General features: G+C 50.1%; 1 protein-coding gene across 1 annotated transcript in view; it reads left to right on the forward strand.

Annotated features, from left to right (window-relative positions):
• The window catches only part of LOC144176002 (ATP-binding cassette sub-family C member 2-like), a 327,158-nt gene extending 300,667 nt beyond the window's left edge, over nucleotides 1–26,491 (forward strand). Inside the window, exons 25-26 of the mRNA XM_077705088.1 lie at nucleotides 14,130–14,324; nucleotides 26,227–26,491. Of these exons, the coding sequence (XP_077561214.1) occupies nucleotides 14,130–14,324; nucleotides 26,227–26,374 (343 nt within the window). The 3' untranslated portion in view covers nucleotides 26,375–26,491. The remainder of the gene's footprint in view (nucleotides 1–14,129; nucleotides 14,325–26,226) is intronic.
• The last annotated feature ends 266 nt before the right edge of the window (nucleotides 26,492–26,757 follow it).

Here is a 26,757-nt window from a genome sequence, read left to right on the forward strand (position 1 = left end):
AACAACTGATTTATTGGAAAGGAAAAACAGGAGTATAAGTAGGTTGTCAAGTAGGTAGTCAGCAGCCTGAGCTTCACTCATGAAGTTCAGACAGGGCAGAAGCTTAGATTCTTGGATTTAGACCTCTGCATAGCAAAAAATCATGTTTGTTGGATGTACTGCCCTCGTGCCACAAAAGGTCTCCTTCCGTTTGAGTCCGCCCATTCAAAGACAGTGAAGCGAGCGATTGCCATCTTGTGTCTTGAGGGCGCTCTTGTTAAATCATGCGTTCACCGCATGGAAGCAAGTTTCGATGCCCAGTTGTCACGACTTGAGGAAGCGGGGTATCCTCGCCCACTTTTGTCAGTCGTATCAGAGTCGATACTCAAGAAGATTAAGCATCGGCACTTGAATCCTGTGGTTAACAGTGAAAAGAGAAAGAGACCCCTGGTAGTGCATTATATGCACAAAGTGACCCACAATCTGAAGCGAGTGGCCTCGAGGTTTAACGTGCCGATTGTGTTCTCAGCGCCATGCAAGTTGGCGAGCCTGTGCAAACGCATCAACGGAAAAAGAAAAACTAGTTGTTGCGAAAAGAAGCACGGTGTGCAATACGTCCACTGCCGAGTAGGCGTCGTTTACAAGATTCCGCTGACATGCGGAAAATTTTACATCGGCCAAACTGGCCGAGCGTTAATGAACGCCTACGTGAGCATGACCTCTCAATGAAGAACGGCACTGGGTCGCACTTGCCCCATCACTGCCGGGAGAGTGGCAAGGAATGTGCACCACGACTAGAAGATACGCAGATAGTAGGAAAAAGTCGTGACACTGTGGCGAGAGAACTGCGTGAAGCCTATTTAATCCAAAAATTCCGCGCTGATTGTATCAGCGAGCCCTCGCTATCACTGTTTTTGAATTAGTTTCGCTTCCTTGACAACACGCAGTAATGATGTGTGGAATTTTCTGCTGCCGTGGCCTTGTTGGTTCTTTTATCGCTGATTTTATTTTTTATGTGTGTGGCTTATTGACAACCTACTTATACTCCTGTTTTTCCTTTCCAATAAATCAGTTGTTAGTGCGCATCCGTCCCGTCCTTCTTCGTGCTCGTGTTGTGTATTTTTTAGCGCCTTTTTCAAGTAGAGACATGCACCAACTAGCCCAACAACGTACTTTACTGAAGTGTTCGCATATTTTTCAGTATCGCTATTTTATCACCAAAATTCATAAACCTAATTATCACAGGGCGGGGGCGCTCTGTGGGGAATTTACCGAGTCTGTGCAGACGTTCGACATGCGGGGATACTATGTTTAATTTTTCGGAAAAGACCTGGAAGACTTTGGCCATAAGGGTTGCATTGTTTTCATTTCTGTCTTCAGGTAATCCATATAAAATGATATTATTGCGCCTGGAACGGTTTTCCAGGTCATCTACTTTGGAGATGAGCTTTCTTACAGTTTGATTGGCTGAGGTGTCTTGGGTACTACAGTTGTGACGCGCAGGTTCTGTTACCTTCGCAACTGACGTAGATTCGAGTACGGCTACCCTTGCCTCAAGTGCCTCAAATCGTGCATTGAATTGCGTCTTGATATCGGCTATGTCTCGAGCAATTTCTTTTTGGCTAGCAAGCAGTTGTTGAAACATCGAAGCTACAGAGGTGCTGTCAGTGCTATCTTGGCCATCTGGTTGCGCGGGAGGGGCCTGCAAGTTGGTGTTAACACCTGTCTTGGAGCGAGTTAGATGGCCCTCCTTCTGGGGACCCGGGTTTTCTTCGACATCACCGCTCCGAATGAGACCGTTAAAACAATACAATGCATTCGAAAACGATGCAGCGAGGTGTGGGGGGCAAAGCAGCAGCAGCAAAAAGCGATCATTAGAACGGACGCAGTACGCATTGTTCAAGTAACATACCTGCGTGAAAGATAGGAAGAGCTTGAGCATGCTGCAGTTGCTGCTGCCACATTGCCCACTGGTAGAGAGTGCCGTGGCCGGGGCCTTTATACCATCGCTTGGTGATGTCACTGGTTGGACAGTCCGAGTTGCTATCATCCAGTCGAGGAACTTGCCAGCCGTCAGTGCACACTTCGACGCAATCGTCTGCGCCATCGTCCGTAAGGGCAACGGGATGGTACTCGTTCGCGCTGCTGTCAAGCTGAACTCGTTCCGCTGGGCGATAAGATGCGATTGTTGTCCAAGGGACTGCTGTTCCGGGCATAGCGGCGGCCATGAAGGTCGGCGCGGCCAGGCAACTCAGGAGCTGCGTGAAAGATAGGAAGAGCTTGAGCATGCTGCAGTTGCTGCTGCCACATTGCCCACATTGCCCACTGGTCCACGCTGTCCACGCCGACAGCCATCAACGCGATCTCACCACTAGCATCGTTTTCACGAATGGGTTTGTTTATTTATTGTTTGTTTTTGCTGCCCGGCCACGCCCGGGTCTGTAATCTGTGTCCCAAGCGAAGCGCGTCTTCCATTCTTTATTTTTAATGCCGCACGGGCTATCTCATTCAGATAAGCAGACTATTTCGCCCTAACGTCACTAGCCCAGAATAATCTTCTTTGATCTGCAATGTTGTGGATGTAAATCGACGGTTCCAGAAACACTCGCGCCGAAAGATAAAAGCCTGCAGAGCAGACGCCGCGGCATTCGAATCGCCGACGCTCGCTCACGCACGTCACTTTGCTGACTACTGCTTCGCCGCGTGTGTATTCTTTGGGTTGTTAGGGGAGCACAAGTTCGCTCCAATAAACGTGTTTTCCTCCAAGCCAACTGCGTCGTCTTTGGCTTCGTGACATCTGGTGAGGGTGCTGGGTACGCACCTTTTATGATGACCTCTGGAATCCGCCAGCCCAGTCCAACTAGAGCCAGCCTCCGACTGCAAGAATTGCCGCCCAAGTTCGGCCTCCTGCAAGAAAGACCCAAGGCAACGACTGCTGCAACCATCACTATGGTGTAAGAACCAACGTCGCCAATCCTGCTGCAGCAGCCCCGGGAACCGCCAACATTCCGAGGAGCCCCCGCTGAGGACCCGGAGAAATGGTTGGAGAAGCTGGAGCGCGTGCGGATCTTCAACAGGTGGGACAATGAAGAAACCTTCCGGCATGTTTTATTTTACTTGGAGGATGCAGCGCGAGCTTGATTCGAGAACCAAGAGAGCACCTTGACCGACTGGACGCAATTCAAAAGCGAGTTTCTTAAGACCTTCACGACCGTGGTGAGAAAAGAACGAGCTGCGCTTTTACTGGAAAGTCGAACGCAACACCCGAACGAAGCAGTCGTAATCTTCGTTGAGGAAATGAAGCGACTATTTCGTCGCGTGGACCCGGATATGACGGAAGAAAAGAAACTGAGGTTTCTGATGCGAGGAGTAAAGCAAGACCTTTTTGCTTGCCTTGTCCACAACCCCCCCAAATCGGTGGCCGAATTCGCGTCCGAGGCGGCCGCCATAGAGAAGACGTTAGAAATTCGCACGAGGCAGTACGACTGTCCCATCAATGCGCTAGTTGCGGACTCGATTGATGCCGGGGCTCTTAGCTCTGACACACTACGTGAGACAATCCGCGCTGTCGTCAGGGAAGAACTGCGGAAACTCTTCCCAATAACGCCGAAACCCCAAGTCACCTCTATGAGCGACGTGATCCGGGAAGAAATTCAACCCTCGTTGCGGACTTCTACGCCTTCCGAAGTATCACGTGAGCCTCAAGCTACGGCTGTTCGACGACCTCGCCCTGCTCAAACCCGTCATAGAAGTCCCGCCGTACCGCCGTCCACTGTCGCCCGCCCGAAAACCTGCAAGCCGAAACCAGGCGCCGAGGAAGACGGACGTATGGCGAACCGCCGACAATCGTCCGCTGTGCTACCACTGCACAGAGGCCGATCACATCTATCGTCGCTTCCCGTACAGGAGACTCGGACTGCGTGGTTTCTCCGTCGACGCCCTACGCCCCCGACCCGGCCAGCGCCCTATTGAGATCGACAAATACCTGTCCAACACCAACCGAGGACCAGCCCGCTTCAACCGATCGCCGTCGCCCTACCCATACCAGTCGCCCAACCACCGTAGCAATGCTGATTTCGCACGTGGAAGGTCCCCCAGCCCACGCGGGGGAAAGTAAAAGCAGCAACTTCTGGAGGTAAAGTTGCACGATCGCGGAAAAATGAAAAACTCTCCACCGACGCAACGACTCGCGGAAGACGATGATTCCCGACATGCCCTCGGGACGACGACCCGATCTAACCCGGATGTGACTCTCGAACACTACGACAACCACACGGCGCGACGCTTACCCGACTTGACCGCACCTTCCGCTGAGAAGACGACAACGACGCACAGTGCCCGACCGTCAACACGCACAAGCCGAGATACGACGCCACGACGCACCCGGAACTCGAAGAAAGCAGCGTCCGACGTTCAACTGTCCACCGACGGCTTTGAAGTAGTCGCCCTCATAGACACGGTAGCCGACTACTCAGTCATGAGCGGACCATTTGCGTCTAAGCTGAAGAAAGTTATGACCAGATAGGGCGGTCCGCACATTCGCACAGCAGGAGGCCACCTCGTGAAGCCAAGTGGAACGTGCACATCGCGCGTCACCATAGACGGCACAACGTACCCTGCGGCATTCGTCATTTTGCCTAACTGCTCCCGTGACGTAATTCTCGGAATGGACTTTTGACGGACAACGGTGACATAATTGATCTACAGGCCAAGTCTATAACATTTTCCTCCGATCACTGCACGACGCCGGAACCCAAACCCGAAAACCGTGCTGCTGTCGGAATCGCCGACGATCATGTCACCCTACCACCCCGCACAAGCTTGATGATCAGCGTCTACTGTGAAGATGCGGTTCCTGACGTCGAGAGTGACCAAAGGTTGCTCCTCGACCGCGGTGTCTCTGTCGCAAGAGGCGTTGCGCGCTTTAAGCAACGCAAATCACAAGTTTTGGTCACTAATTTCAGCGGGGAATACCAGCATTTAAACAGGGGCGCTGCAATTGCGTTACTCTAAGAAACGCAACAAGCAGGTGACATGACCGCAGTCGCCGACTTTGAACGCGCACCCGAAGATACCTTCAAGCTCCCGAATTACTTCGACGTGAATCCGGCGTTACCGCAAGAACAACGGAAGAAATTATTGGGCTTGCTGCGTCGCTACAGCGAGTGTTTTTCGTCGAACTCAAAACTACGTCAGACATCTCTAGCGAAGCACCGAATAATACCCGAAGATGGAGCCTGACTTACCCGAAAGTCACCGTATCGCGTCTCTTCACACGAGCGGGAAGCCATCCGGACCCAAGTCGACGACATGCTCAGCGACGACATTATACAGCCATCGAAAAGCCCCTGGGCTGCGCTGGTCGTACCGGTGAAGAAAAAAGACGGCACATCAAGGTTTTGCGTTGACTACCGGCGACTGAACAAAATCACCAAAAAGGACGTGTACCCCCTGCCACGAATCGACGACGCCCTCGACCACCTCTGCCATGCGAAGTACTTCTCATGGATGAATCTGAAGACCGGCTACTGGCAAATTGAGGTGGAGGAGATAGACCGAGAGAAGACCGCATTTACAACCCCGGACGGCCTATACGAGTTCAAGGTGATGCCGTTTGGGCTATCCACGGTGCCAGCAACGTTTCAGAGTCATGGAAACTGTGCCAGTTGGCCTGAAGTGGCACACCTGCCTCGTACACCTCGACGACGTTGTGGTAATTACCCGGTCTTTCAACGAACACGTTGCAAGGTTGGAGACTGTACTCGAGGCCATTCGCACGTCGGTGTTAACGCTGAAGCCTGAAAAGTGCCGTTTCGCGTACGAGGAGCTCAAGTTTCTGGGCCACGTCGTCAACGCCGCGGGAGTCCTACCTGACCCGGCAAAAACTTCAGCCATTGCCAACTTCCCAAGGCCGAAAGAGAAGAAGGGCGTGCGAAGATTTCTCGTACTGTGCGGATACTACCGGCGCTTCGTCGCAAACTTCGCACGCATTGCAGAGCCACTCACACGCTTGATGAAAGATAGCATCCCTTTTAGCTGGGATAACGACCAAGAAAAAGCATTCTGCGAGCTGCAAAAACGCCTGCATAGCCCGCCCGTGCTCGCTCATTTCGATGAAAACGCCGAAACGGAAATGCACACGGACACCAGTGATATAGGCTTGGGTGCCATCCTCGTCTAAAAACAAAGCGGTTGCGAAAAGGTAATCGCCTATGCAGCCGTGGTCTTTCGAAGGAGGAGAAAAACTACTCTGCCTCTGAAAAAGAGTACCTGGCAATTATATGGGCGATTTCAAAATTACGCCCATACGTGAATGCAAGACCATTCAAGGTTGTGACAGACCACCACGCGCTGTCTGGGCTCGCCAATTTGAAGGACCCCTCTGGCCGTCTTGGGCGGTGGAGCTTGCGCCTGCAGGAGTTCGACGTTACAGTCGTCTATAAATAGGGCAGGAAACACTCCGACGCCGACTGCCTGTCCCGCGCCCCCGTCGACCCACCACCACAATTAAGACTCTGAACAAGACAGCGCATTCTTCGTAATCGTGACGGGGAGCGACCTAGCCGCCCAGCAGCGTGCCGACCCCGACTTACGCGTCATAATCCACTACCTCAAACGATGCAACGTCGCCGTTACTAGGACCTTCAAACGCAGCTTACCAGCATTCAGCGTGAGAAACTCCGTCCTCGTGAAGAAGAATTTCATCCCCGCAACAAGAACGAATTATCTTCTTGTCATCCCCGCAGACCTTCGTGACAAAGTTTTGGAAGCGTGCCCCGACCACCCGTCTTCCGGACATCTCGGCACAGCCCGCCCAATTGGAAAAATCAAGGCGAAGTACTACTGGCCCCGCCTTACATCCGACGTCACCCACTACGTCCGGAGCTGCTGTGACTGCCAGCGACGAAAAACGCCACCGACGAGACCCGCCGGACTTCTGCAGCCGATCGCCGTCCCATCGAGCCCCTTCCAACAGATTGGAATGGACCTACTGGGCCCGTTCCCTACGTCACGATCCGAGAAGAAGTGGGTTCTCGTAGCAACAGACTACATGACGCGCTACGCAGAGACTGCCGCTCTTCCGAGGTGGACTGCACAGGAAGTCGCAAAGTTCTTCATAAGCCAAGTTGTGCTGCGACATGGAGCCCCGGAAGTCCTAATCACGGACCGCGGAACGGCCTTTACTGCGGAGCTGGTGCAAGAACATTACACTACAGCAATACGGATCACAGAAGAACGACGGCGTACCACCCCAAATGAGCGGACTAACGGAACGTCTGAACAAGACAATCGGAGATATGCTGTCAATGTACGTTGACGTTGAACATAAGACTTGGAAGGAAGTGCTTACGTATGTCACATTTGCGTACAACACGGCTATCCAGGAGACTACGCAGCTGACGCCGTTCGAGCTTGTCTACGGAAGACGGCCGCCCACGATGCTTGACGCCATGCTTCCGCATGTAGAAGACGACGCCCTTAACTCCGACGTCCAGGGATACCTTCAGCGTGCGGAAGAGGCCCGCCAGCTCGCTAGAGTTCGTACAACGGACCAGCAGCTCGTGGATGCCGGGCGCTACAACCTCCGACGCCGAGACGCCGAATACCACCCAGGGGATCGTGTTTGGGTTTGGACTCCCATCCGACGACGCGGACTCTGTGAGAAGCTTCTGCGACGGTATTTCAGACCCTACCAGATTCTACGACGTGTCGGCCAACTTACCTACGATGTGATCCCCGATAGTGATTCCGGAACATCACGACAGCGCACGCGGCCCGAAGTCGTCCACGTGGTTCTCTCGAAACCTTACTATGCAAGATAACGGACTTTTTGTTAGTTCGGACTGTCTTTTGTTTTAGCATCGGGTCGATGCACTCTTAGAGCGGGAGTAATGCCGCGAACCATGTATGCGTTTGTTTATTTATTGTTTGTTTTTACTGCCCGGCTACGCCCGGGTCTGTTGTCTGTGTCAAGGGAAGTGCGTCTAGCATTCTTTTTTTTTAAGCCGCACGTGCTATCTCATTCAGATAAGCAGACTGTTTCGTGTTAACGCCACTAGCCCAGAATAATCTTCTCTGATCTACAATGTTCTTGATATAAATCGACGGTTCCAGAAACACTCGCACCGAAAGATGAAAGCCTGCAGAGCAGACGCCACAGCATTCCGATCATCGACGCTCGCCCGCACACGTCACTTTGTTGACTGCTGCTTCGCCGCCTGTGTATTCTTTGTGTTGTTAGGGGAGCACAAGTTCGCTCCAATAAACGTGTTTTCCTTCAAGGCAATTGCGTCGTCTCTGGCTTCGTGACAATATTCCCCCATAGACCGGTTGCTCGATCGAAAAACTCTGAAAAGGTCGCTACACACACGGCGCGTGCGTGCGTGCATGAAAGCGGGCACCGCAAATTAAGTCTCTCTCTCTCTCTCTCTCTCTCTCTGTCTGTCTCTCGCTCTCTCTCTCTCTCTCTCTCAAACTGGGCTTCCATTGTGCCAAATGCTTACTGGAAATTACGAAAAACAAACGGTTATAAAAAGACAAAACACGCGGAGATCATTAAAAAGGAGTACAATAGTACACCTTTATCTCATAAACCACGTAACGGTGTACATTCAGATATTTCGTAGTTTTGTTTACTTAGTACGCCAAAAATCGTCGCATGGGTTCGTTCTTCGTTGCGGTTTGGGTGTTTAAAGCTTGACGGTCGGTTAGACGCAGTTTCAGCGAAAGTTGGACGCATTTTTAGCTTTCACGCTTCTCTCTATTTTCGTTAGGAAGGCACGGTAAATTTTTTCATTGGGTAGGTGTTCGGCACGAGATATGTAACCAACCTGCTACCACCTCCCAACTTCGGTGACAAGTTACACATTTTGCATACTTTTGCAGTTTTCTACCCGTATGATACGTCAGATTCATGTTGCGTTCCTCGGTAACTCGATAGAGCACCTGAGGCAGTTTTTACGTGGAGGAATTAAAGGAATATAATTAAACTACCCGTCCATTCCAGCAGTGGGAATGGGCCAAACTCTATCGTTCCGAGTAATTAAAAGGAATGGAATCACTACAAATTCTAAATCCTCGGAATGGAACTGGAATGGAGTGGCGATGCCCATTCCGCAACACTGGTACTTATTTTGTGAATGTCCGTTGAATTTATGCACAATGGCTTGTTCAGGGTAGTCACTGATCAATATCTGAGATATGAAGCGCAACTGGCGAGCTGTGCTCGGCTAGATTATGTAAGCACATGAAACCGATTTCTGTGGCATGAGTATCTGAACGAATGCTGCTTTCGGAGGTACTGTTAGTAGATTTCAGGGCAGTGGAATTACAATCAGCTTCATTCATATATGGGTATAGCGAACCCGGCCTCTGACAGGCGCCTGGTGCTTTTGCGGACCGAATGTACCACACTAACATCGCGTTAGAAGCATTTACGCTCTCGTAAATACACAACATTTGCGAAAAAAGTGACTGCTCCACAGAAATATGTATTTCAACGCATAAAAACGGGAATTGTAAGTCGCGAATGTGCCGCAAAAGCAACGGCGACAATGGTGAGTGGGCCCGAAACTCCCGCGACTGCTTTCGAATCGGGCCGCTAGAGGGATAAGGTCCCCAAAATTACTAAGGCAGCGCCAACTGCTCCCTCATTCTCCGCTGCCCTCCTCTTTTTTGTTTCCCCTCTCCCGCGGCGCCGCGGTCCCTTTAACTCCGCCGCGGTGCCGCCATTTTTGTTGGCTGCTTCAGAGCAGACGCTCTCGCAACGCTTCGGGCCGCTTGCTGCAGTTTTTCGTGCAGTTTGCTCTTGTTTTTGCGCCGCAATCGCTCTTTGGTAGCATTTATAGGATTTCTATAGAGCCCCGTTTTACCAACACGTACTAGTGAGGGTGTTTTGTTTTATATATTTGTTTACAAGGGGATATTTGCGGGGTGGATGCCGCTGGCGCATACGCACAGCACGGTTTTTGTTTACGTGTGCGGCATGCTGTAACACCTCAGCATAGCTCGTGAATGCGAAAGGATCGAGCGTGGACATTTCAAACTGCTCTGTTACGATAGTTCCGTTCTAGCATTCCGGTGACTGTGTCGTGCAATAACTGCACAGAGGGCTTGCGCACGGTTCGCGGCAGTACACAGAGCGCTTCATTCGCAAATGCCGTCCTTCGACCGCTGCGCTGGCGTCCTTGCATTCGCCTTTGTTGAGATGGTAGTGAATCATTAGGGGCGTTCACTCTGAGTCCGCTTTTACTAACGACCTACATCCTACCTTAATTCTGCGCAGTTTAGAGGGCTTTGCCGTTTTTGTAAAAATGTTTCTTTCGCCTTCATGTTGTTATAGGCTGCTGTGAATAGATTTTAAAAAAATCTACACATACTTTTGTGCGTGTGCGCACGTACCGCGACGTGAAAAGTCTCTGCTTCCCCGTCTTCGCAGTCGGATACACTAAACTGCACTTGCGGCCGTATTTTCGTGTGCGAACTGAGTGAAATCTTCTGCAAATCTTCTGCACAAATCTTCTGCACAGGCACAAAGCTTTATTTGACTCTCAATGCCCTACAGTTGGTCAGACATCCGTGGCAACGCATCGCATTGAAACAGACGGATCCCGTATTATTCGCCACCGCCCATACCTGGTATCCTCATCTGCGCAGAAAATCGTCAGCGACAATGTTGCCGACATGCTACAGCGCAAAATATACGTCCATCTAAGAGTCCTTGGTCATCCCCTGTGGTCTTGCTACAAAAAAAAGACGGGTCTGTTCGATTTTGCATCGACTACCGCGCACTGAATATAATCACGCGGAAGGATCTATATCCAATGCCTCGCATTGATGAGGTCTTGGACTGTCTACAAGGAGCGGAATATTTCTCCAGCCTCGATCTCCGCTCCGGTTATTGGCAGATACCAAAGCACGAGGCCGATAAAGAAAAGACAGCCTTCGCCACCTTTGATGGACTCTACGAGTTCAATGTGGTGCCGTTTAGACTTTGTAACGCTCCTGCAACGTTTGGGCGCAGGATAGACACTATACTCAGGGGAATGGAAGACGTGTCTATGTTACCTGGACAATATTGCTATTTTTTCTTCAAGCATTGCTGAGCACTTGAGACGGCTGGATGAGGTCCTCTCGTGCCACGCCAGTGCGGGCCTTCAGCTAAATACTAAGAAATGCCATTTCGCCAGCCGAAGCATCAACGTCTCAGGACACGTCGTGAGCAACGAGGGTATCCGACCTGACCCAGAGAAGGTGGCTGCTGTCGTCGAGTTCCCACGTCCTCAGCAACAAAGGCTTTGCGTAGTTTTCTTGGCCTGGCGTCTTACTTCCGCCGTTTTGTAGGCAACTCCGCCGCAGTTGTTTCACCGCTCCACAAGCTCCTCCAGTCCGTAACTTCCTTTCAATGGTCGGACGACTGCCAAGAGGCTTTTCAGTAGCTGAAGGCCCCGCTGAGTTCAGGGCCTATACTGTGCCAGTTTGATGAAGCGAGCCCTGTCATTCTTCATACTGACACTAGTGGTCATGGGATCGGTGCGGTTCTCTTGCAGTCAGATCAACAGCGTTGGGAGCGGGTTATTTCATACGCCAGTCGCCCCCTCAGTTCCGCGGAGAACTATAGTATCACCGAGCAGGAGTGTTGCGGTGGTTGGGGCCGTCCACAAGTTTCGACCCTACCTCTACGGCAGACACTTCGCGGTCGTGACGGACGCTATGCTGGTTGCAGACGCTCAAGAATTTAGCAGGATGCCTGGGACGCTGGATACTTCAACTTCACTGTCACATACCGATCCGGGAAGAAGCATCTCGATGCCGACGTCTTTCGCGTTGCCCGCTGCAGCCGCCTGACACTATTTCAACATCGGTGCCACCAGACAAGGTGCTCCCTCTCGCACCTATCAACTGCAGATCGTTTGACCTGTCACGTCTCCCAGAACTTCAAAGACAAGACCTCTACTGCCATACTATAATCGACCGGCTTACCGCCTCAACGCAGCTTCCTAACAGTCGGTCCCGCCATCAAGTTCAGAGCTTCCGACTTCTCAATGGTGCGCTGCATCGTATCAACCATCACGTATCTGGCCACGAACGGGTTCCGGTTGCACCACGCACCATCCAGACGCATATTTTAGAGGCCCTTTACGACGATGCCACAGCGGGTCACCTAGGCTTTGACAGAACATATGATCGGCGTCCGCGGTCGTTTCTTTTGGTGTGGCCTTTCTAACTACGTGGCCCGCTACGGCGCTTCGTGCACTTCGTGTCAGCAGCGCAAACGGTACACATCACCACCTGCCCGACTGTTGCAGCCACTTCCTTGTCCTTCGACGTCATTCTAAACCGTTGGCATATACCTTTACGGACCGTTCCCCTGCAGAGTTTCTGGCTACCGCTGGATTGTAACCGCCGTGGACCATTTAGCACGTTATGCGGAGTGTGCACCCATTTGCTCTGGATGTGCTTCAAAGGTCGCAGATTTCTTCTTGCGTTCCATACTACTGCGTCATGGTGCCCCTCATGTCCTTTTAAGCGATCGGGGCAAGACTTTTTTATCGACTATTGTTGAAGACTTTCTGCGTATACGTCGAACACTGTTCATAAACCTACATCCGCCTATCATCCACTGACAAACGGGTCGACTGAACGATTTCATCGGACTCTCTCTGATATGATTTCAATGTATATACAGCCTAATCATACCAACTGGGACGCAATTCTCCCGTTCGTTACGTTCGACTATAACACTGCAGCTCAAAGAACGACCGGCTATTCTCCATTTTTCATCGTCTACGGCCGCGACCCACCATTCATGCTCGACGCTTCATTTTTATCGGCTCCTGTACCCGCATCAACCCCGCCCGCTCTCTGAGCAGTTCGTCTCCCGCCTCAACCACTGCCGCCGAGCTGCCTGTCTGAATACAGAAACCAGCCAACAGGATCGAAAGTATCGCTACTACACCATTCACCGGGCCGTTCTGTTCCGGCCTGGCGACGAGGGGCTACTTTGGACTCCCACGCGTAGGCCAGGATTATGTGAGAAATTTTTGCTCCACTTCACGGGTCCCTACAGAGTGCTTGAAAAAACCTCCCCAGTGAACTGTCGTGTCGCCCCTACTTGCACCCCGCTGGACCGCTGCTACCGTGGCACAGAAGTCGTGCACGTCTCACGCCTAAAGCAGTTCGTGCGCCGCGCTTCCCCAACACTTGCGGCCGGGCGGCCGCCTCGTCCGGAGGTGGAAATTGATGTGAGCAGTTAGTCGTGCGCCACCCCTTTGGGACATTGACCGCTACCACAGTTACCCAGTGGCCGCTATCCCATACCTCATCTTCCTCTGATAGTCATCCTCATCATCATCTTTCTTCTCGGGGGCTCGTGTTCCTGCCTGGCTGCTGCTACAAGGGCTGCTACGAGGGCTGCTACGCCTAATAAACGTCCTGTAGCGGCTATCCGTGAAGTCCCTTAGAAGACATATCAAATCAGTTTGAGGATTTTTTGGTGGGTCTTCTTTCAGAATGTGTGAGCAGTCCACCCGTATCGCTCGGCTCACGGCTTGCACGGCTGCCTGCGGCTTTTTTGTCCTCCAGTGTGAGCATTTCCTTCCCATTCCTTTTTTTCACCGGCTGCACACATGATTTTCGAACGCGTACAAGCGGCAGCGGGAGTCCCCCGTTGAGATGGCGCGCAATGGGGCACATGACTGTGGTGACCAGAGGAGCAAAGGCGGCGCCAGGGTAGCCACACACTCTTCAGTTCTCGGCTGTGCCGCTCTGCTAAGAATGTCAGCGAAAACTTTTGCCGACATTCCCCGACTAGTGTTCACGCCCCAGAGAGACGACTACGCAAAATGCCCAAGAGGCGCTTCCCCGCTAGAGCGCTACCTTGCACATACACTTGAGTGACTCGCGTTCCATCTTTCCTCCGTGTGCCGCCCGGTGCAGTAAACATTCACGCTCCTCTCTCCCAGCTCATCTCCTGTCGTGCTCAGCTTTTACCACGCTTCATGCTCCTATCTCACAGCTCAGCCTCATGTTTACCAGGAGGCGATGACCCGTTCAGCGTCATCACCTCCTGGTGATTCGCTTGCTGCACCTAAAATGCTAAGCCAACGATAGAAAGCTGAATTTCGTCTTTTTTCCTCTTGCGAACGCAGTGTGGGCCAGCGACAGCTCGTTTGCCTGGTCCGTGCCTTCCTGAGGGGCAACAAGATCCTGGTGCTGGACGAAGCCACTTCGCAGATGGATGGGGACACAGACCGGCTCATACAGGTGGCGCTGAGGAATGTCTTTGCGCACTGCACCCTCTTCACCATCGCGCACCGCATACACACCATCCTGGACTATGACAGGTGAGCACACTTAAGCGAAACACTCGTTGAGATTCCTAGCACCGAGTGAATGAAGGGCGGTGCTGCTATGCGAACTGCCGCTCAAACATTCTCTAAAATTAGCGATGCACATAGCGTGGAATATTGCCGCGTTGACAGCGTTATAACATTTGCGGGTTTGTGTTGACACGACATACGGTGATTAATTTTCGTAAGAACAGTCATCATGGGCTGGGAGCGGGTGATTTCAGGAGGGCTCCTCCTAAAATCATGAACAAAAAAAGTCAAGGACACCAGCGACAAACAAAGAATAAAACGTTCACGTTTCGGCTGCCCCAATAAAAGGGAGAGCACCAATGTTCGCGTTAAGTATGGCACACGACGCTGCCCAGTGTCATGAGCCGTACTGTCATGAGCTCATTTGTGGTCTCCTCACATGGGAGCTGACATTCCTGTCGCCGGCATCCTTTCCTTCTGCTCTCCAACATGCACCTCCCAGACGTGCAAGATGGAAGAAGGTTGGGCCGAGTGTACTTCAAAAAGCTCCACTCTCGGGGGAAACATGCACGGCACACATCGTAGATGCGGCGATGTAGAAGATGCGGAAGACAAGGTCGGTCACATTCTTAAAAGTATCGCCGAAAATCTTTACAACTTCTTGATAGGCAAAAACAACAATACGCCCGATGTAATCTAGCACTGCAGGACACTGGAAGCTTTGAAGGCGCGTCGCGTTGCGACCGAGTTTGGACGCTTTGCCAGTCGCCACTGTCGCTGAAGTTGTCGTGGCCCCGTCAGCCGACTTTGGTGAGATTTGCGTCATATCCTGCGAGAACTCGCAAGAACCCTACGTCCTGATGACGTGCGCAATGGCCGTGTAATCCAAGAGCCTCTGGACTCTTCCGAACCACGAGCACTCGTCTAATTTCAACGTCGCTCAGAGTTCACATCGCCGAGAGTAGGCTCCTTCAACCCTACATTCGCGTTCCGGTACTCAAGCTCGCGTCGCTACCCTCGAGTGTAGCGACGGTCACACGTAGACTTTAATTGGCCGGGCTCTTGGTGGGACCCCGCACAAAATACCAGCGGAGAGTCCAAAGCAGCTCATTTGTTTAACTTCTTTTCTTTCAATAACATCCAGCCTGCCGTCTTGCACCCAAACCCTGCTGGAAACGTACTAGACACTGTTTTCACAAACCTTAACTCTGTTGTTGTCGATCAGTTCCCCGAACCTATTGTGGCCGTTGACGCGTGGCACCCTCCTTTCAGAGCCTCAGCCCACATATGCGTGGCGCACGACAACAGCGTTTCAACTCCCAGACACGACTTTGCTCGCGGAGATTACACATCTCTCTACCATTCGCTCAACAGCGCAGACTGGACCTCTGTATACAACGCGCCCTGTGTGGACGTGGCCGTCCAGGAGCTAACCCAAACTGTTCATTACTTCATGGACCAACACATCCCAAAGCGGGGAATTCGCTCCTCTAAATTTCCATTCTGGTTTAGCCATGAGCTGCAAGGCGCGCTTCGAAGAAAACGTCAATTTCACCGCTTGTTTAAGGCCCACAATGACCCGTCTGCTCTCGCTAGCTTCAGAGAATGGCGCTCCTCAGTGAAAAAGCTCCTTGCCCGGGATAAAAAGATGTTTACGGACTACTCTGAAACATCTCTTACCCACTCCCCTCGGGAGTTTTGGCGGTAAGTCAAATTCCGCACACGTCATGCACGCGAAAGCATAACCCTTCAGGATGGTGACAAGATTGTGTCTGACCCTGAAGGCGTGTGTGAACTTTTCGCACGTCATTTTTCTTCGACATACTCGACCTCTCACGACAGCGGCAGCGAACTGGATTTCGATTCTCACGGTCCTGCCTTGCCAATCCCCAACGTAACCGAAAACGATGTTGTGTCCGCCATCCGCAAACTCCCATCGAAAAAGTCGGCAGGTTGTGACAGCATTCCTTGCTTCATCGTGAAGGGTTGTTGCACTGTTTTACCCCTTTGCTCTGTCACATCATACGTATGTCACTGGTTGAGCAACATTTTCCAACTGACTGGAAAATTGGTTCCATCTTCCCTTTGCACAAATCCGGAAGCGCCACAATCCCAGCAAACTATAGGCCAATCTCTCTTCTGTCTTCATTTTCCAAAGTCCTCGAAAAGGTCTTGCATCGATACCTTTTATCAGCTATGCATCCACTAATTCATTTCAACCAACACGGCTTCATGCCCGGAAGGTCGGTAGATTCAAATCTTGCTTCTTTTCTAAATGACATCGGTCCTCCAGTACTGTCTCGCCAACAGGTAGATACAGTATATTTTGACTGTAGCAAGGCCTTCGACATTGTTAATCACGATCTACTACTTCGCAAATTGTCCGCATACGGTCTTTCCCTTGAGTTCTGGCAGTGGTTCGGCAGCTACTTAAGAGGCAGGTCCAATTGTGTTAGTTACGAAGGCGCTACTTCCAGGCCCTTCCCGATGACCTCAGGGGTACCCCAAGGCTCGACACTGGGCCCTCTCCTTTTTAATATTTTTGTTAATGACATACACCCCGCTATTAAGCACTGTTCGCTGTCCCAGTATGCCGACGATATGAAGCTCTATCGCACTATTTCTTCACCTTACGATCGTGTGCTGCTGCAAAATGACATCAACACAGTTTCTGCATGGTGTGACTGCAACTATTTAAAACTTAACCTCTCGAAAACCATCGTAATATCATACACTCGCAAGTCTTCCCCGCTCACTTTTACGTACTTGCTGCTCGGTGAACCTGTAAAACGCGCTACCGTAGTGCGCGATTTGGGCGTAATGATGGATGCGAAACTGCTCTTTAACGCGCATGTGAACTATCTCACCAACTCCTGTTTCCGCACGCTTGGCTAATTTCCCGCGTGACCAGAGATTTCACCGACCGATCATGCTTTGTTTCACTGTATCGCGCTCTCATTTTGCCCAAGCTCGACTTTCCTAGTGAAATTTGGAATTGTTTAAGCCCTTCGTCCTCCCTTCGACTAGAAAGGATTTAGAAGCGCTTTACTAGAACCGTATTTTCTCGCCACTCACCTATGAGCCGATATGAGCACGGTGGGATTCTGAAGATCTTGAATTTAGATGAGCTATCAGCGAGGCGCTCCAGGCGCGACCTGGCTTTTCTATTTAATTGTATTCACTCGAAGTTCGACTGCCCTTGCCTCGTAAGCTCTGTCCATCTGCGAGTGCCAAGCAGACCACTACGGCCGCATGGATGCTTTGATGTAGACAGATCAATGAGTTTGGCACCAGCCAGCCGGTGCCAGCTCACCTATAACAGTCTGTTTCTATCTCCTATAGACGTTTTTTGCAGCGATTTGGTACTGTTTAAGCGCTCTCTGAAATGTATGATATTTTGAATACGCATGCTGTGCAGAGGTCGCTCCTGCACTTCTCTCCCTGCTCTCGTGTTTCCTCACATACAGCGCTACCTTGCCCATGTTCGTACGTGTTCTCCTCTGCATACTCCAGACACGTCCTCCGAGCCTTTACCGTTCAAAAATGTTTGTGTCTCCTTCGATAACACTACACTTTTGTATATATCTATCTGCACTTCCACATTTACCAATTTTTTATTTATACGCTGCCCATATTTGTACTGTTTGTATTCCTTGTATCCATGCATCTATGTATGTTGCCTGTTCGTATTCTTTGTACCTATGTATGTGGTGCATCACCCGAGAAGGCCCTGTGCTGTTGGTGAGCACTTCAAATAAATAAATAAATAAATAAATAAATAGAGCAGATCCCGTCTGCCACGATTGTGGATACGTTGGACACATCGCCCGTTATTGCCGCTGCCTCCGCCGCCAAACAGCGAGAGTCAAACAAGAACCTCTATTCTCGCACACCACATATGCTCGTGACTTCGGCGGCGACAGACTAGCGCCGTCAGAACTTCCACCTAGGCAGGACACATTGCAGCAATCTGGTCGTAAAAACTCTCCGGCCTCTGACAGTAGTCTCACACCCCCGACTCAGCGCGTGCGCTGGTCTCCATAACGTTGCTCGCCACCGCCGGGAAACTAGCCGGCGTGGCCGATGGCGTGTAGCCGGGGAACAGTGGTCTCCGGAAATACATCTGCCTGTGTTAATATTAAACAGCAAAACGGACGTTATGGTTGATGGACTCCCACAAGTGCTCTAGTGGACACGGGATTGCGGTTTTGTGATGATTTTGGATTTAAAAATTTTACGCCGAAAGGTTACGTTGCATAGAGATCACCCGGTTGCGTTTCGTAGAGTTGTAGGTGAAGTGTTGTGTCCGCTTGGGACCTGCTCTGAAGGTGTGCATCTCTGTGGAAAGGCTTTCAAGACAGACTTGACCACGCTGTCACTTTCCACACACGATGTCATAGTGGGTATTGACTCCCTCAACGAGTCTGGTGATAGTGCTAATTGAGCTAATGGAAAAATCCACCTGCCAGAAATCCACCTTAAATGACGACTTGACTGGAATCGGCGTGCTCTCTTTTGGAAGACTGCGTCGTACCAGCCCTTTTGGCAAGATTTATTGTTATTACTTCGCCCACCATTGGGTCAGGCTCGTTTAAAGCCTTGGTAGAGCCAGTACATGGAAATTGACTCCCTCAACGAATCTGGCGATAGTGCTAATTGCGCGAATGGAGAAATCCACCTGCAAGATGATGTCACCTAAATGACGACTTGACTAGAATCGGCGCGCTCTCTTTTCGAAGACTACGTCATACCACCACTTTTGGCAAGGTTTATTGTTATTACTTCGTCCACTATTCGGTCAGGCTCGTTTGAAGCCTTGGTAGAGCCAGTTCAGGCTCTCCGGCCTCGGCTCTCCGGCTCTCCGGCCTCTGACAGTAGTCTCACACCCCCGACTCAGCGCGTGCGCTGGTTTCCATAACGTTGCTCGCCTCCGCCGGGAAACTAGCCGGCGCGGCTGATGGCGTGTAGCCGAGGAACAGTGGTCTCCGGATGTACCGTTAAGAACCTACTGATTCTACGCTGTATTGTCCTAGTCGTTGATGGCCGTGCCTGGTTGTGGGTGGAAAACTGCCCGAGCGAAACCATCCCAGCGGAGGAAAATTGCCTCGTTCGAGGAATATGCCCCAACCACAATTTCTGCACTGACCGATGCCCAAGTTCAGCATCTTCATCTTGTACCTCAAGAAGCAAAGTTTATTGAAATGATAGATAAATCTCTGCGCCCTGACGAACGCGGACTCCGTTGAGCACGCTTTCCTGGTATTAATGTCTGAAGTGGGGCCAGTTGGTTCATTATGAACTGAAGCAAAACAGCGCGAAAAAACGAAGGACGAGGGAGAACACACACACGAGCGCCGATATATATAGCTCCTGGATATATATATTTCCTGGTATATTGTAGCTTGCTCTCCTTTACTTTTTCCAAACCCCTGCCACGCTATCGATTTCAAAATCCCGGGCGCATCACGTCAACATCACTTTAAATTAACCAATAATTCAAATTAAGCGACTTAAAATTACCGAAAGTCGACTGTGCTGCTTTATCGCTCTGCTGACCTGCTTTTACTTGATGGCAAAAGCGGCTGCCGTTGCTGGGAATCAAACCGCAACTTTGTGCCCAGTAGCGCAGTACGTAATTCAGGCACTCAGCTCCTATTTTGTAGAGATAAATTGGCTTCAAGTGAGACTGTTACGTCCATGCATTCGTAATAATAATCTGCGCAAAGGCAATGATCCCGTTACACACTGGGACCTTCGTACCGAAGGATAACACCAATCTTGAACTTTCCCAATTTCCGGCCAATCATCGAGCTGCTTGGCGAAAGATGCAGCCCATAAAGAACTTCGTGAACGTTGTACACGCAAATAAAACAAACGAGTTAAGTTTGAAGAACACTGCTGCACGGAGTTGTTGGGTTGGTAAGTTGCAAACAATCGTCTTCTCATTCAAAGCGAACGTATTGTTATTGAGTGCGGCTCTTCGATTTACAGTCTCGGACTCACCGCGGATAGTCCACGGGTAGTCTGAGGATTTTCCGAAGCCATAGGGATGCATGGGAAAATCGAACGCCGGACTGCTTCTTGGGGAGTCCGCGCTGAGTCCAAGATTGTAAATCGAAGAGCCCTGGTATTACTTCGATCCACCGAGACGAGTTGTATTAGCCTGAGACTTAGTCTATGCTAAAAATCCATTTTTATTGGCCACTTTTCCTTGCTTGCGGCTTAACCGCTCCAGTACAATCCTGGGGGGCCCGAGAGAGAGTTCTTTAATGACACCGAAGAGGTCATCCCTGCATAATGTTGGCGTTGCTACTTCAGATGGCTGGTGAATTTTTAATGAAAGTTGAATGCTAAAAGAAATAGTACTCATGAAAAGAGATGAAAAAAGAAAGAATAACCATTAAACGAACGCACGCGCACACATTTACAGAACAAAATAGCAAGAGAGGCAGTAAGAAGCTGGAGTCTGGTCCAGAGCCTCTCAGGGAACACACAAGAGCATCACAACCCCGCGCCGCACTGTGTTTATTTGAAAAACAACATGTAAATAAACGCTTGTAAACATGTAATTAATCTAATTAAACGGTTGGAAAGAAATTAGCACTGGACTCTCAAAAACCAACGGATCACTTACTTTATGGATAGGAACAAACTAAAATGTGTTGGAATTGTTAAGGAAACACAGTGAATATCGTATAATTACACGAATTTGCAAACCACTTCCCACGACAAGGTTGTCACCGCAAGCTCCTTTTCGCAAACGATGTATGACGCCACGCGGCCGAACGTTAGCGAAAAACCAAAGCGCCCAGTTCCGCCATCCGGTATGCTGCACAATTGGGACAGTGACAGTGCAACTACCTTCGTGCTGCACGAGCCTAAAACATCCTTCATGCTGCGATTTCGCGCCCGTTGTGATCTTCGCGACGTCGTTCGTGGACCAACACAGAACCGTGCTCAGTGTCCTCACGTGGGGCACAGAAGTGATGTCACCGGGGGGGGATTTTGGCAGGAAAGTTTTCGCTATAGGCTACATGTAGGTGCAGACACACTCAGTTGGTCGGGGTAAACCATCATGAGAAACAAAAGCGAGTGCACTGAGCTGTTATTTCAAGGTTTGTTCGTTGGGGGCTACAGTGTTGAGGACGATGTGTATAGGCTACGCTACAGTTCGATATTGTTCTGTTTGCTGCAAAGTTCTCCGCTGAAGCCCCTGTTTTCAGCCATCCCGAGAGAAGACAGCTCCTTGGATGAAGGAGTGGTTTGAATGCAGCGAGCGAATGTGCACACTCTGCACCACTTACCCGTGCGCCAACGGTGCGCGCGGGAGCGAGCTTCTCAGCTTACAGGAGGAAACATAAAGCTGCGGCTTTTTTCAAACCATTGTGATACTAATAAAGCACGCTGAACGCCGTTATAAATTAGCAAAACTTGAGCGCACGTTTCTGGCCGCGGAGGGCATGTCCGCCTACTTCCAGCGCACGAGGTCGATCTCATTAATTCATACTTTTAACGCAATAGTCGCAAGGCTCATGGGGCGATTTTCCCTGCCGGGCACTATGCGTCCGCGGGAACAAGAGCAGTGCTAATTAAGCGTCCGCTGAAACACGCTATCGCCGGAATTGACGCCAACGCCAACATTAGGTGAACTACAAAAAAAATTGCAAACAATGACCAATAGGGTCTCAAAAACCAATGATGGCCTTGTGTATGAGCAGAAACGACTTAATATATGTCCCAATTAAAAAGATATCCGAAAACGTTCTAATTACGCATATTTTACATGGCTTTTCGGACCTCCTGCAGGCTGGTTGTCGCAGCAAGCTCTTGGGCGAACGATCGCTGGTTTGGTACTTCCTACCACATTACGTCGTTACTAAACTAATTAAGCGGTTGGCAAGAAATTAGCACTGGGCTCTCAAAAAACAACGGAACACTTACTTTATGAATAGGAACAAACTAAAATGTGTTGAAATTATTAAGAGAACACAGTGAATATCGTATAATTACACGAATTTGCGAACCACTTCCCACGGCAAGGTTGTCACCGCAAGCTCCTTTTCGCAAACGATGTATGACGCCGCTCAGCCAAATGTCAGCGAAAAAATTCCCCCGCATTTCCCCGAGGGGGAGAATGTGAAAGTGCGAATGCACGGTTGTCGGCCCGCTTGCGGCGCTTGCGCTCGGCCCCCGCAGCCCACCGCCTCGCCGCCTTCTCTTCCATCTCTTCCATCGGGTTTGTAGTATCACGTGTACACCACGCAGTTATCAAGCCGCTATAACGCCGCTGAGTCGCCAACGCACGCCGCTGACGACGTAGTTTGAATGCGTTAAAGCTATAAGGCGCGTCACTAACACTGATACCACCGTCGCGTCCGTGGCTTGGTCGGTAGAGCGTCGCGCTGCGGCCGCAAAGTCCTCGGATCGAAACCTGGCGCCGGATGCTGTTTCTTTTTTAAATATAGAGGAGCACTGCGGACGCCGCCGCCGCCGCCGGCGGTGGATGGTTTGGGGTCGCTTATAAAGTGCATTCGCACTTAAAACCAAACGCTCAGTTTCGCCGTCCCGTATGCTGCACAATTGGGACAGCGACAGTGCAACTACCTACCTATCCCCCCCCCCCCTCTCCCACGAACAGCTCCGCCTACACAAGCGTAGAGGTGTCTGCCGCGTCGTTTAAAAAGCGTTGCGGATAGTCTCGCTTTCTTATACCCTTGTCACACAGCATATCTAAGGACATTTAGGGCAAATGTCATTTCCTCTTAATGTCATTAATTGGCCGCTACATGAGAATACGGAATCACATTTGAGGCGAAGGACATTTAGCGGCTAACTGAGGCGCGGGAGCTCATTCAGCCGCCAAACGAGTAGCCTCGACAGCAGTTTCACGTCACTATAGAAGACAGTTTAGTAAGAATCCAAAAAAGACTGTTTCTGAAAACTGTTAGAGAACTTATATTTTACCTTACATGTTGTTTTTCAAATAAACAAAGACAAACAAGTAATAAAATCTCGTCCCCATTACGCGCAGTACCCTAATACAGATTTTTTTTTGCGGACTTGTGTCGGCTTTTGATGTCTGTTGATGTCACCTAATCCGGTGATTGTCTTATTTTATTTTTAAAAATAATTCTTTGTTATGTTCTAAAAAATATAATGTATGAAAACACTGTACATGAACTTGAAATATAATTTTGCCGTTGTGGGAACTTGCTAATCCTCGATGCTATCACTCGTGTTTCGCCGTGTAGACCAGCACGGCCAAACCGAATGTTATTAACATCTAGTGTCATCCATTTTGAAAGACATTTGCTGTGTGACAGGGGTATTGATCGCCCACAGTGCTTGGAGAGAATAAATGCTGGAAGCAGGAGGCTGGTTCCAATACTGGTGCTTGAACGACGACGTAACGCGTCGCCCATGTGCAGGATTAAGCACAGATGTTCTGCACCACTTTCGTTCGTCTTTTGACATGGTCCCCGCCTATCGCTACGCACCCATAAACACAAGGGACACTGAACGCAAAATACAAGTTGCTCTGGATCGATAGATTAGCTCACCGAGAACACGGATATACCACGCCTACGCATGACTTTTCTTTTTTGAATAAGTTATAAAATATCGAAAAAACTCCCACCTCTCCTCGCGGGAACCCCTGTGTAGATGCGACGCATAGGGGGTTCACGTTGCAGCGTTGGACAGCGGAGGAACGGCGCTGGAACGATGGAGCGGAGCAGCGCAGGCACAGCGTTTTATAGCGCGCATAACGGTGAGGGGACGCGCCGGCGCCAGTGCGTCTGTCGCGGCTATGACGCAACACAGTCCAACACAATCCACTTTAATCCAAGCCAAGCCAATCCAATCCAATCCAATCCAAGCCACGCCAAGCCCAGCCAAGCCAATCGAATCCAGTCCAATGCCCCTCGCGAGAGAGTGTTCGCTATCGGAGAGGAGAGGGGGTGAGCGGCGGAGAGCGCAGCTGGCGCGGCGAGGAGAATGGGGGAGGGGTGGACGCCGACAACGCCGGATGGATGCAGGGACAAGGCGAGTTAATGAGATGCGTTCGCATCTAAAACATGAAGGAAGAAGCGGAGCCGCCACTGGCAATATCGCGCAACTTGCACCAAAGTGCTTAACCCGTCTTCCATGCGCAACGTCTTTCCTGGTTGCCGCAGCGTGGCGCTTCCAGTAAATACTCGGGGATTAGGCTTTGACTTGTCGAAACCGAAGCAATGGAGTAAAGACAACAAACCAGCGCCTCTGGTTTTTTGTCTTTACTTCGTCCTGTCTTTTGCGCTGTTTTTTCTTTGTTATAGAATATTTCTTTGCAAAGTACGCGACAGTTAAAAGCTGCGTTGACCTAACTTTGACCGGAAGCCTATTTTTTCCAGGCAGTGCTTGTGCGCAAATATTTAATATTGTTAGGGTAATCACACTACCATATGCAAGTTGATGCTTTAGGCAGGACATCACAGGTAGTCTGAATATGTTCTTCGTACTCCACGTTAATCAGGGTACATATTCCTGCTCTATACTCTGGTTGTCCAGTGCGGTAAGCATGCTTTGCAATTCGTCCTCCGAGTTACTTAGCAAGGCAACGTCATCAGCAAATCTGAGGTTACTGAGGTATGCTCCATTAACCCTCCCCCCCCCCCCCCCCCACCTCATCTGCTCCCAATCCAATGTTCCGAATACCACTTGTAAACATGCTGTGAATAAAATTTGAGAGATTGTGTCTCTTGGTCTGACGCCCTTCCTTGTCAGAATTTTGCAGTTCTCCTTATGGAGGACGATGGTAGCTGTGGACCCATTGTAGATATCTTCTGGTATTCTTACGTAATGCTCATCTACACCCTGGTTCCATAATACCTGAATGACTGCTGGTTTCGACCGAGTCAAATGCCCTCCCATAATCTATGAAGGCTATATATAGGGGTTGAGTATACTCCGCGCGTGTCTTTATCACCTGATTAATCGTGTTAATATGGTCCATTGTTAAACAACCTTTACGGAACCCTGATTTTTCCTTAGGTTGACTGTGCCGTAAATTCTGTTAGCGATTACCTTGGTAAGTACCTTGTAGACGACTAACAGCAAGCTGATCGGCCTGTAATTTTCCAAGCCCTTCATGTCACCTTTGTTATGCATTAGGATGATGCTCGCGCTCTTGAAAGATTCCGGTACACTCGCGGTCATTATGCATTGGGCATACAGGTTTGCCAGTTTTTCTAGTACAATTTGCCCGTACTCCTTCATGAGGTCTGCTGTTATCTGATCTTCACCAGGTGCTTTGCTCCCGTTCATTTCTTTCACAGCCTTCCTTACTTCTTCGGTTGTTACTGGTGGGATGCCTATCTCCTCTGAACTACTTCCTCGTTCGGTATTATTCTGAATGTCGCGGCTGCTACACTGATCTCTACAGAACTCCTCGACTACATTTCATCCCTATTTGTGATGACATTGCCTTGCTGCCTTCAAGTGCATACATGTGATTGTTCCCCATCCCGTGGGCCTGATAATTAATATGCAGAAAACTTAAGTCATATTCTCAATATCCTCGGGAGAGCGCAGTGATTTCAGATAGGTGGCAAAACAGTGGAAGTGGTAAGCGAGTATATAGGCCAAGTAGTGACCCCAACCAAGAGTCAGAGATAATTATAAAGATAAGAATACACTTAAATACACCATAAAACACACTTGATCCCGAGCTATGTAAACCCCTCCTTATTGCTTGGTACCTCAACATTGCTCGTTGCGGGCTTGGACAGGATAAGTATAGCAAGTGAATAAATTGCATGCAGAACATTAGTATGGTTTGATAAGCAACATCGACCAGAGGGCAGAGTGAAAGGTCCATCAAGTCACTTTTTTGTATGCCTGTGGTGCCGCCTTGGCACATTTCGAAGGCGTTTTCATTTATTTGCAGGATACTCGTGATGGACGAAGGAAAAGTGCTGGAGTTTGATACTGTGCCGAGGCTACTCTCCGACCCTTCAAGTGCGTTTTATAAGTTAGCCCACGATGCTGGCATCAACGGTGTTCGGGATTCATCTGCGGTCATATCCATGACCTAATAATAAACATAGGTTACGACAAAAAGACGTGGTGTGATCTGTCGCGCCAACTAGACGTGCTTGCAGTAAGCTGTAAATATGTCTGAAACTAAAATATCCAGGCACACTACTGTACTATTGGAATGAGTGCCATTTCAAGCCCCGAAGACAGTATCGGACGCGAAGCTTCCAGGTGAGTGCGCTTACCAGTCAAGACCTGTTAGCAACGCGATGCCACGCGCCTAGACTGTTACCTCGCAGGAGCGGTTCGTCAGAGCCAGAGCGTGATTGATGGTTTGCACTTAATTCAGAAAGTATTTCTACAAGTAGAATCTGCGTTATGTTTAGCTCTGCGGCAAAATTATCTTCGATTTCCTTAACCGTATCAAGTACTCTACGAACAT

Source organism: Haemaphysalis longicornis, unplaced genomic scaffold (assembly GCF_048455015.1).
Source record: "Haemaphysalis longicornis isolate Haplotype H1 unplaced genomic scaffold, Haemaphysalis longicornis Haplotype H1 scaffold_3, whole genome shotgun sequence".
NCBI lineage: Eukaryota > Metazoa > Arthropoda > Arachnida > Ixodida > Ixodidae > Haemaphysalis > Haemaphysalis longicornis.